This window comes from Sylvia atricapilla, chromosome 2 (assembly GCF_009819655.1).
Source record: "Sylvia atricapilla isolate bSylAtr1 chromosome 2, bSylAtr1.pri, whole genome shotgun sequence".
Classification (NCBI taxonomy): Eukaryota; Metazoa; Chordata; class Aves; order Passeriformes; family Sylviidae; genus Sylvia; species Sylvia atricapilla.
In genome coordinates, this window is record NC_089141.1 from 44,781,100 (window position 1) to 44,793,368 (window position 12,269).

The window sequence follows — 12,269 nt, forward strand, 5'->3', positions numbered from 1 at the left end:
TTCACCTCCTCTAAATAGTATTTGTAAGTGTGGACAATTTTTTAAATTTTAAACACATTTTTAAAAAGTGATAGCACTGACCATTTAGAATGACCAGGAAGATCGCCTTTGTACTATTATTTTAGAAAGCATAGGTTAAGATAGGCTTTTACATTTGTTGGTTGGAGTTTGAGTTCTACTTTGCCCTTTTTAACTCAAGGACATGTAATGCATAAGCATATGAAATAGAGAGTACATTGTTCAAAAAAACCCACCCAAACTTAAATTGCAATACAATCTGTAGTACATTTCAAGCTCTTTTCTCCATTTTATTATTCTTAGTATGTAGATAAGCACCATTCCTAGTAGTACTGTTTCACCAATAGGTGGTGTCACTATTTTCAACAACTTCCAAGGAGAACAAAGCCAAAAGTGCCTAGGGATGGGAAGTCAATATGCACAATGTTCTGGTATTCTTATCACAGCATGGTTAGACAGCTGGGGACCAATAAATGATTCAGATAAAGCAAGCAAGGATCTCAATCATATAGTTCAAGAAAAGCGAGACAAAATTTAAGTTCCTATTTTAAATAACTGAAGTCTTTTATTATTTCATTTCCTCATATATCCATGTACCCTAACTTTGACAAAAAATGGACAGCAAAAGCACAAGAACATGATGGAAACAGCTGGTTTTATATTTCCAGCATGAAAAAAATTATTCCTGGAAGTGTGCCTGGAGCCTGATCACAGCTCTCTCCATGAGACATGGATAAGGACCCAATAAGTCACTCAATTGCAGTTTCATACTCATTCACTTCCAGCTTTGTACACCAGGGATTCAAGTTCAACCTGTGATGGCCTTGTGATGACACATCACTGGGTCGCCAGCGGCCAAATGCGGATGATAGCATGGCACTGCCTTTGGCAGCACTTGGGAAAGGAGGAGTGAGGGAGAGAATGGCCACATGATAATTGTGAGAGATTCACATATAGTGACAGCACAAGAAATATTCACTGCCATCACTGAGGTACTCTTGATCTGGACTTCTGAGACACTGATGACACTTGTGGCTGGAGCTGCAAGTGCAGCTCTGGGAGCTTGGCCCTGCTGCTCCCTGTGCTCTGCCTCGGCAGGCAAAGCAGGAAGGAGCGCATGCCCAGCTGCACCAGCACACCTCGAGGCAGCCAATGGAGATGCACCAGGTGGACCTCTCTGCCAGCACCTCTCCTCCATCAGTGGCTTGGTCTGAGCACACCACTTCAGAAGGGCTGGAGCTGGGGCAGCCCAGTTGGTCACTCTGTTCCCATCCCATGTTAGGTAATTCACGTGGAAGCATGCCTGCTTTTCAGTCAACTGAGGGCAGTTTCCTCAAAGCCTTCCCCAGTCCATCAGTCTGAGCTGCTATTCCTGGGCCTTTAGTCACAGATATTCTCCCACTGGTGCTGCCAGCTAGGGCAAACAGTCCTGCTTCACTTAAAGTCCAGTGCCTCATCTGGAGGCACAGGGTATGGACAAACCTATTACTCTCTTTGAGAAGTTCAGCATTAACAATGGGACACATTACAGCAGTACTCTGAAAACACTCATATTCCTGCAAAAAAATGGCCTTTCATTTGCTCTATAAACTCAATAGGGCTAATTCAGACATTTCTTTAAATGTCTACAAAATATTTTCAGTAGAAAGTAAAATAGCACCTACCTCAATCTTGAAATCATTGCACTTTTATTGATGTTACAACTTCAACATCTTTGCTGGAGGTTTCTTATTTCTTTTTTCTAATTTTTAAAATGCTTTTCACAATTAAATTTTAACCCGAAATTCAGTAGGAAGATAAACAGATTCTATGCATAAAAAGATCCTATCACATATTATGAACTATGTCATTGTGCAAACTCCTCAGCAAATATATATTTACAGTTTGCAGACCATTACCCACCCTCTTGTCCTTTGGAGAACTGCACTGTGCATGGTCTGCACATTTTGGGTCCTCTTACGCCTGGATGTTTCAGTGCTAGCACTGGGTAGGTAGCTGTTCTCTCAAAAAGCCTGGAAGTTTTACAATGAATGGATGAAAGTATTAATTCTCAACAATCAAGTGACTGAACAGATCTTAAGGAGACACAAGACTTGCCACAAACTAACACTCTAAGCACTCCATGACATGTAACAACAGGTAGGTACTGTGTCATAAACCAACACATTTCTTATAAATTATTCTCAAGACTTCAGCTAGCAATGGCTTTCTCACACTTTATATATGATCAAATAGCTTAAATAGCTTTGTTACATTAAATCAAAACCTCTTACTATTTCTATTAACTTGTGCGGAACGGTCAGTATCTCCACCCCATGCTGTTAATACTGTAGAAGATACACCGATAGTTTTAAAATTCCTGTATTATACGAGATACTCAAGGTGCTACAAACATCAGACCCACCTTAGAGATTACAGACATTAAAATGTAAGTGCAAAGAGATGACAGGGCTAGCTCATGGTCACACAAATCGACTGCAGAGCTGGGCAGATTGCCCAAGTCCCCCAGTTAAATCACACTACATGGAGAATGAGCCTACTGGAGCCCAAGTATGAAATATAATCAATATCCAAGAATGCAGACTTGAGGATTTTCCCTGTGCACACTGAAACACAGTCTAGCCTCAACATGAGTTGGTGCTTAGGAACTTTTCCCCGCAACATAACTGCAGCCAGCTCCAGGCTGGACAGATTTAGTAGATTCAGGGCAATCAACAGAATTGCCAGCTCCCTCTTCAACAAATGTCTAGGCTGGAAAAGCATCTAAAGAATAACCCCTTTGGGTTAGTGGCAAAGTGTTAAGAAATGAGGCAGAAGAATTTGATTTCCCCTCCTGGTTACACCACTGGGAGTCAGGAGTACCTCAGATGAAATCAGCAGAGCTCTGCCACTGAAAGGCTGGCTGGATATTTCCATATCTGAAATAAAGATGTGCAATGTTTTCCATAATGTAAGAGTTTTCACTCTAAAATGACTCAGATGAAAACAATGACCTCACTGGCTGGCTGGATTTAACACAATGACACATTGGTCCAGTCTCAAAACTATTTCCTCTCTCTCCCAGTCTCTGCTCATACCACCACATCCCCTTGAGAGCAGTAGAAGGAGGAAAGGAGAAAAAAAAATCAGACACCTCACTCAAATATTTTATCCCTTTCCCTTAATTTGACAGTCATACTTGAAGACATATGGGAGCCTCTAGTAAGAAATCTACCCACTTTCTAGCTTCCTAGTTATGAAACTTGTTGATGATTTTAATGTGGCACCTGGACATAAATATAGGGAGGGACAACAGGAGCAGTACTTTGAGCAAGAAGAAAATTGCCAATATCAGCACAAAGGCAGGTATTCAGCATCCCTAGTAATGCCCAAGGGGTTTTGAGTCCATGTATCAGGCAAGATTTCACTAAAGAAATTGCTGGTTATGACAAATAAAAAAAGTAGGAAAATATAAATTAAAGTACAGAAGACCGAAAAAACCATAATGTCAACGCAAAAAAGACAAATTTCCTGCTTTAAGTTACTTCATGATCTGGAATTAGCAATACAAAGCTACAAAACAAAAATTAAAACCTTCAAGGGAAGAAAAACTCACAAAAACTAACTTCTCATACACAGCCATGGTTTTGAAAGGACTAGTTAGAGCTACAATACTATAGTCACACAGTGAAAGGATCTTCTAGATCCTTCAATTTTCTTGTCAGGAATTCTTTCCATAATGGAAGAATACAGCAAGTTAACAGCCTATTTTTTTTAAGAATTTCTATTTCTTACTGTAACTTACCAAAATTAATATTTGATAGATACATTAACATATCATTGGCCAAATATGCCCCACAGGATGCTAAAATAAGCTCTGTTTTGTGTTAACTAAAGATATATTCTACATATGCAGTCCTGCTTAAGGAAAAAATTATTTTATCTAATTACTTAAATAGTATACAACAGTGCCAATTAAACAAGGAGCCTGCCCATGCTACTCTCCATTATTACTCTGATAGCAGAGAATGGAGCAAATTAATCAGATAGTGTTTTAATTTGATTTCATGGTTCACTAGCAGTGTAAACTCTGATTCAGTTCCATGCAGCCTGTATTTTTTTTTTTCATTATTCATTACACCAAGGTAAAAAAAAAAAAAAAAAAAAAAAAAAAAAAAAAAAAAAAAAAAAAGTAAATTTATGTATCTTCATAGTCATTTGGAGAAAACTGTTGCTTAAAAGTTAATAGTAAAATCATGTAAATGGGTAAGTGGATTCCTGAAATTTTATATACAAAACACAGATCTCATTAACCAAAAGACCTTCTCCTCATAGTGGATGAAACACCTCAGCAATTTTTTACCTAAATAGCACCAGGTGCTAATTATTCTTTCACATTAAAAAGAAAAAAATTAAAATACCCTTCTGTATTAGCATGAGTTTCTCCAGCACAAATTAAAACCATCAACAATTTGGAAAAAAATCCACTGACACTGTTTATGTCATTCCTCACCTTAGTCAGACTTGGTATTATTCTGAATTATATGATAGTTTGCATTTTCTGAGATGTGTCCAATTACACAGTTGTGCAACACAATATAATCTTCTTTTATACTCTAATTTAAGATGAACTTCCCCTGGAAAGTGTGACAGAGCAGGCCCATGGGCAGCTATGGCTGCTGGGCAGTGACCTGCCACAATTCCCTAACTTCAATGAGCCAAGGAAATACATGTAGGAAAGCGATGCCAGTAGGAAAGGAAAGTCACATCCATACACACTTTTTAAAGAATCTTTGTATTTTTGTTCTCCTTCCCCCTCAACCAACAAAGACATGAAATCTGAGAGTAACTTTGATAGACACGACAATGTGACAGTTTGTCTTCACTGCTTGAGGCATTTTGCAATAAACTTCTACTCTGCATTTAAGAAATTTATAATTTCCATTCTCCTTTTCAAGTAATGTTCAGCATGTAACCACTCTTGTTTGGTGTCAGTAAGTTTTTGTAAAGGTCTTACAGCAATGACTCTTGTAGTATAGCTGCCCTTATTTAATAACTGTGCCTTTATCGTGAAAGCTGTGGGGGGAAAAATTAATTTTACAGAACCCACATTTGAATTTCAAACTCCAGGGGCGTAATTATGTTTAGAAGAAGCTGTTCCTTACCAGCAAAGATGCAGGATATTTGTACAACTTGCTAAATTATACCTACAAAAAGATTCAGAACCTTCAAATCTCTGGCTTTGTGTGTTGAAAATTTCCAACACTGCTATTACGACAGCACTGGCTTCCTCACATAAAATACATTTGTTTCAAGACACTCCCTCCTTCTCAGTATTACCAATTCCTAAGTAAAAAGATGCTGATGCTCTACTAGGAGAAGAAAGATCATCTCTGCCATGGCTTTGTGGTATACGTTTGGGTATGTGCACTAACCTCAGAAAACACAAAAAATACAACCACCCTCAGTGGAGTGTTTTCAAAGTAAGCTTTTATACAAACAAATATTTAATTGGAAAATAGCTTTTTAATATTACTATAAAATAACACTTGCCACATCTCACATGATTGTTTTACTAACTTAAAAAAGAAAAATCTTTGAAATCTGCATTTATTACTTTACTATTTGATTTGCCACTGTATGTATCTTCATGCTAAGCTTTTTCGTGCTTCTACAGACCAACTTAAGAGAGTGTATTAAAAACCCCAACATTGGGTACACTATTAAATATTTCAGGTAAGTATAATCAGGTATCTATTCAGATGCCTGAGCCATCTAAACAATTATAGGTCCTGACTGAAGCTGCTGACCAAAATTCAAGTTCTACAGCACAAAGAAAGATCTGAAATGGCCTGTAGCAACACTTCCATGAGTATTAGTTCAAATTAGATTCAGCATTTTGTCCCCAAATCTGGCAAATGAGTTCATGTCAGCAAGACTGCTGCTCTCCAGAGTCCTGATGTAGCAATTTAAATGGGGCAGGCTGACACCTGTTCTTGCAGGCAGCTTGCTGGAGAGTACTGCAACTCTACATGTGGCTTGCTGCCCGCAGTAAATTACAGCAGTGAAACCCACAAATAGAAAACACTGTTGTTGATGTTCTGTTTTTAACTTACTTATTTCCTATGATTTGAGATTGCATCAACCAGGATAACACTATTTCCCGTGTCTTACATCCTATAGATTCCTTAGTAGCTCAAGAATTTCAGAAAATGTCTAATAACCATACAGCAAGAGTTACATCTCATAACTGCAAGGCTCAGAGAAGTAGATATTTTCCAAGTTTTTATTATATAAAGCATATATTTTATAATATTTTTTTATATAGAGCATATAATTTATAATTTGATGTAATTTATAAACTGACGAGCATACTGAATTCTTACCAAAGTCAACAGCAGCTGGAAGTACACCACAACCATAGATGGAGCTCTGCATTCTGGAAAACTGTATCCTTTAAACTCAGCTTTAGAGATCTTAATCTGTTACAGGAGTTGTTGACTTGCATCAGATAACACCCATTACCTCCCCACATTTTATTTCTCCAGGAAGAGTAATTTAGTAGCTCAACCACTACATATTCACATGGGATTTTATCTTCATTCAATGGTTACATTCTTAAAGCATATTCTGAATGCAGTTCGCTCGAAGTTTTCTTTACTGTCATACTGCCTCTCCTGGAGGCCTTAAAAGACTTTGGGTTATTTTAGCATGACTGCAATTCAACTCTGATCAATAGAGCCTTACACAAATACATAGTTTTTCCTATAAAACCTTGCTCATTTCCTTTGTTTTCATTCCTAGAGTAATCCATGTCATGGCTTGAGCACACAGAACTTCTTCACAGAGCCACCATGTCTCTGTGCCTTGTGTTGTCACATATGAAATACATCTGCAGTGCCTCCCACCGCACTCTCTCACCAAAGCCTGGGGATACACCCTGTGTCTCTCTTTATTTTTGTCCCTTCCTTTCCCCCTTTACTGAAATCTTCACAACATCATCACAATACAGTACCAATTTTTTTTTCCAAATCACAAATCACAGCTACAGGTGCCTGCTCTCATTCCATAACTTAATAAATTGCTCCCAAAAGTTAGCTTCCAGCCCAGCGAGATGCCTGACAAGCCTCCCAGTAATGTGGTGCAGTATTTGATGTCTGCAGGGGACACACAGTGCCATGCACTGCTCAGTCTTGGCCACCTTGTGCTACCCCTATGTTTCCACAGATGGTTGATTTCTGAGCACAGAACATTCCAAACACAAGGGCCAGCGATAAACCCAACAGCTGAAGACAGGCAGTCCCACAGGAAACATTCCCTTAAGCATAAAATACTGACAAAATGACAAATTGACCACGAGCGCCAGCCCAAGGTGTAGAGGCCCCGCTGGCTGCCAGGCCAGGCACAGCCACCCTGCGCCTCCCGGCCCTTCCCGGCAGGACAGACGGCCCTTCCCGGCAGGACAGACGGACCTTTCCGGCAGGACAGACGGCCCTTCCCGGCAGGACAGACGGACCGGGCGGCGTGGCCTCCGGAGCCCACATCGCCAGCTTCTTCGCTGGGAAGAACACTGTAGAAAGCCCACTTGGCCCGCTAACCTTATTTTATCGTGTTGATTTATGCTTTCCCTTTAATTAAAAGGTGCCAGGAGAACATTTGGTTTTGATTCAGATACACAAAACCACCGAGGCCCATTTTGGGCGACTCCTCAGCGCAGGCCCAGCGGCCCCGTCCGCGTCCCCACAATGAATGACTTCCGCCAGCGAGCAGCCCCAAAGCCTGCCCAGATCCTTCCCCACTAATCCCCGACATCTGTTCCACGTCCAGGCTGGGCAGAGGGACCGCCAGGGCCTGCTGTCAGCGTGGCCACAGATGAGTAAACACAGCAGCGCCTGTCTTGGGCCGCGTGTGATTTCAGCTGAGAGCTCCGGACACGCAGCACGGTTCTCATTTAAAGCCTTCGCAGCGCTGAGGAAACACCTGTTAAGAAGCCATCCAAAATAAATTTACTGTAAGTCTTTTAAGAGAAAGAAAGCCCGTGATCGACAGCAGCAACACAAGAACCAGCAGCAGTGGAATTCAAAGCTCCACTGCAAACCCTGACCAATTAAATACATAAACAGCGCCATTTTTCACTTCAGGCTAACAGTTACTATATCATTTCTCATCTTCCACTTAAAATAGATGCTTTTCTCACTGGAAGACTGAAGTTTGACCTATGCTGACCTAGTTTATTTTCTTCTCTGTGCAAAAATCCTACAATGTCATGTTGTGTGTAGTTTTAAAAGAAAGACTCCCACACAGCTACTCTTTAAAATCATGTCAGCCGCATATAATCAAGAACAGTTTTGAAATAGTTTCTGCCTGACTATTTAAAAAGGTGGAGTTTATTCTGCTTATTATGCTATATCATATATTAGGATTATATTCCGCCTAAAGCCTGCAAGGTACAGTAGATGAAGATCAGTAATTTTAGAATTTATTTTGAAATACTAGAAGCATTGAGATTTCCCAAAGTTGTGACACTGGAAACAGATCTCAAAGTCTTTAAGCCGTGGAGTAACAGACAACTAGCATTTTTTAAAAGCTGGCTAGAAATCTTTTAATTTAAGCCATTGTTTCTCCCCTTTAGGGACTCTGGAGGTTTACCTTGGCCCACAGTGGGTACCTATCCCTCCTCCCTGTGTACACATCTGACCAGCAATCACACTGCAAGCTGCTTACTAATGATTATGGTATTTTTCAAGAACACTTACGTGACTTTGGAGCATGGGTCACACTAATGCTCAAGTAGAGTCAGATCAAATTTTTAAAATACCTTGCATTTCCCTGTTTCTTTCTATTAGGGGCTCTCCAGCAAGAGTTATGCTGCTTACTTATTTGAGCTCTACACCACATCTGTGTGGTAGAAAACTTAATTTCTCAGACTGCAGTGTGCTGGCATTTTCTGGGGTAGAGTCAATTTTGTTCACTGTGGCTGGAATAAGTTTGTGTTTTGGATCTTTGCTGAATGCAGGGTTGACAATATAGAGATGTTTTTGTTATTGCTGGGTAGGACTTAGCACAGACCAAAGGCTTTTTTGTTAGTTCCATGCTGCCATGCTGGTGGGGGGTTGCTGAGGATGCATTGGAGATCGGGAGGGGACACAGCCAGGACAGGTGACCCCAACTGACCAAAGGGATATTCTAGACCATCTGACAGCATGCTCAGTGTATGAAATGGGGGGAAGAAGGAGGAAGAGGGGGACCTCTGAAGTGATGGTGTTTGTCTTCCTGAGTACCGAATACATCTGACAGGGCTCTGCTCTCCTGGAGATGGCTGAACATCTGCCTGCCCATGGGAAGCAGTGAATTAATTCCTAGTTTTCCTTCTTGAGTGTGCAGCTTTTGCTTTACCTATTAACCTGTCGTTATCTCAACCCATGAGTTTTCCATCTTTCACCCTTCTAATCCTCTCCTGGATACTGCTGGTGGGAGAGGGAGCCAGTGGCACTGTGCAGCTTGCAGTTTTTTGCAATAAAATAAAATTCAATGTGTTTCAGTAAAAAGCGATAGACATGAGGGGAAATTGCATCAGTAATAGTCAGCTGAAGGCCTAAGAATGTAATCCTGTTGCCCAGGAGTTGAGAAAAGGAAAATCGGTGTTAGGACTTACTAGAAATGGGACCGAAGAAACTAAATACTTTGCTACTACAAAAAAATCCCAACAAACCAACTGTGCTTCTACATGCTGTCTTAATTCCGAAAAGGACACCAGAAAATCAGAAAAGGTTGAGAAGAAAGGCAACAGAAATAATCACAGTATGGCATGGCTTCACTGTGAGTAATGACTTTCATTGAAGGAAAGAGGGAGAAACACTACATAAAGGCCTGTAAAGGCAAGAACAGCAGAAAGCAGGTAAAAAGAATAATTGCTCCTTTCTTCTTCCATTACAAGTACTTGGGACACCAGAGCAGACAGCCAGTGGCAGGTTCAAAACCATACGGAGAAAAAATGCTTTCACATATATGTAGCATATCATTCAGGAAGGTTGCAGTGGACCAGAGAGTGATCACACTACATAAACCCAAAGGTATTATTCCTGAATCTTGAAATTCCTGACCTGCTTAGAGGTAGGAAACTGCACCACAGAAGCCCCATTACATACATCCCTTCCTATTCTTACACCCTTCCAATACTCTGCCACTGGGCATTGTCACAGTCAAGACAGTAAGAAACCTGTACTGGCATCAAATATGCATTATTTAGACTGCATCAGCTGGAGGCTGCAGATAAAGGAGACACTGAGAGCTCCACAAACCTGTGTGCACAGGAGCTAGAATTTGACTATTTCCTCTCACAGCAAGGCAGAGCAGCCACCCAGCTCAGTGATGCTTAAATCCATTGCAGAAGCTCATCAAAGCTTTTAGCTCAGCTTAACAGACAAGTAAACCAAACTGTTAATAAAGCCATGCATATTTCCATCAAAAAGGGAAAGGAAGAAAGATAACTCAATGAAGATGTGTTATGCACAGCTCCTTAAAGAATATTTTTAACAGAGGGAAAACAATACCACAGTGCCAGGCCCTAGGGGCTCAGCTCCTTCAAAAGTGACAAGCTTTCAGCCCACAAATCCACATGTTGTGGCCAGCTTGTGTCTTCCTATTAAACTTCATTGCAAAGTGGGGCTTTGCAATCTCTTCCAGGGAACTGTTCTCTTTTCCAAGGCACAGACATGGAACACAGCTGCACAGATATAGTCTCAGGTATATACTCCAAAGGATATCATTGTATCTCCTTCTCCCTACAAATACTTTCCAGCATGTCTGCGGGCAGCCTGAGAAGAAGATAGTGACATTGAGCACATTCTAAGCCCCCAGATCATAACCTTAAGTTCCTTCCTCTCCTTCTTCAGTGACTGACAACACATGCTCAGTGTAAGAGAAGGAAGCTGAGAATTTGCACTGTGCAGGAAAATGCTCACAAAACAAATCCCACAACCATACATAATTGAGTAATCCAGACTTTGGCTTACTCAGGTTTATGAGAACCAAACCAGCATTTTAAATTCTTATTTTTGCTTTCCTTTAAGTTTAATTAAGCTTGCCTTAGGCTCACAAGCTTATTGAATTTGAGACATTTTTAAGGTAACTGACTTGCAGAGTTTTCCTGTGTGCTCTGCCCTTAAAGTACGTCCCAAGTTCACTCTTTTACCACAAGCCTGACAGCAACATCAAAATCATATCAGAGGAAAAGAAATATTGGGGTTTGTTTTATTTTTGGTGGCTTCTGTTTGTTTGTAGGTTTTTTTGGGTTTTTTTTTGGTTCTGTGTGGGGTTTTTTGTGGTTTTTTGGGGGGGTTTGTTTGTTTTGTTTTAATTTCTTTGGGGTTTTGGGGGGTTTTTCGGTTTTTTTGTTGTTGTTGTTGTTTTGGTTTTTTTTTTGTTGTTGTTTTTTTTTTTTTTTTAATATTAGATTATAAACATTAGCCACACTGAGTAGCTTCAACCTTGCTGGTTGAAGCCTCAAGTGGTTCTCAAGAATCAAGATTAGATGAGAGAGGAGATTTACTTTAAAGTTGTGCTCTTCTGTTTCTCTCTCAGCTCTGAAACTGTTGCTTTCTGAAAGGATTCCTGACTCTCACAATAAACCCATTTTCTACAGGCCACAGAAGTATTATCAAAGACCTCACTACAGTTGTCATAAGCCAGAGCTATTCTGCAACTGACAGGAAAAATATGGATTTGCAACACTAACAAATGCATCCAATAGTTTCTCCAGTCTCAAAACAGGCCAGGAACTTTCCAGGATAAAAAAAAAAATCCAGAACATTTATGTTAAGCATCCTTCCTCCCTCTCCCAAAACCCCCTTAAGTCAGCAGGGAAGAACTGTTGAATAAGAAAAAGATTGTAAAACTCAGTACAGTGACAAGGTAGCACCATGCTAATGAAGTCATTCTGCTTTTGCACGGGCAAAAAGGATTATAAACCTGTGCAGCAGCAAAAAAAAACCCCTCAAAAACAAACAGAACACACTCCTCTCCTCCTTCAAAAAAATATAAATATAGCTCTGAAGCCAAATATTTTAAAGAGAGATGAATCTGAAAGCAATTTTTTGTGTGCTGTTATTACATTCTAGATCATTAAAGAAACAATCCAAGAGGAAAAATAAAGGCAGTGCAGTGTGGAAAGGAGGATATAGCTAGAGGAAAATTCAGAGCATCAATTCCCTGTTAATGGTTCAGGTTAATTCAGATGGGGTATGGTCATAAAGCTCTAGGGATTCACACAT

At 40.2% G+C, this 12,269-nt stretch overlaps 1 protein-coding gene across 3 annotated transcripts in view; it reads right to left on the reverse strand.

Moving 5' to 3' along the window:
* Positions 1-12,269, reverse strand: part of ATP8A2 (ATPase phospholipid transporting 8A2) — a 302,495-nt gene that overhangs the window by 32,820 nt on the left and 257,406 nt on the right. The window contains exon 35 of one of the 3 annotated variants that reach the window (XM_066313087.1): positions 7,596-7,977. The exons of the other annotated variants lie outside the window; for them this stretch is intronic. Within the exon in view, the coding sequence (XP_066169184.1) occupies positions 7,945-7,977 (33 nt within the window). The 3' untranslated portion in view covers positions 7,596-7,944. Of the gene's footprint in view, positions 1-7,595; positions 7,978-12,269 lie in introns of those variants that run through there. 3 annotated transcript variants of the gene reach the window in all.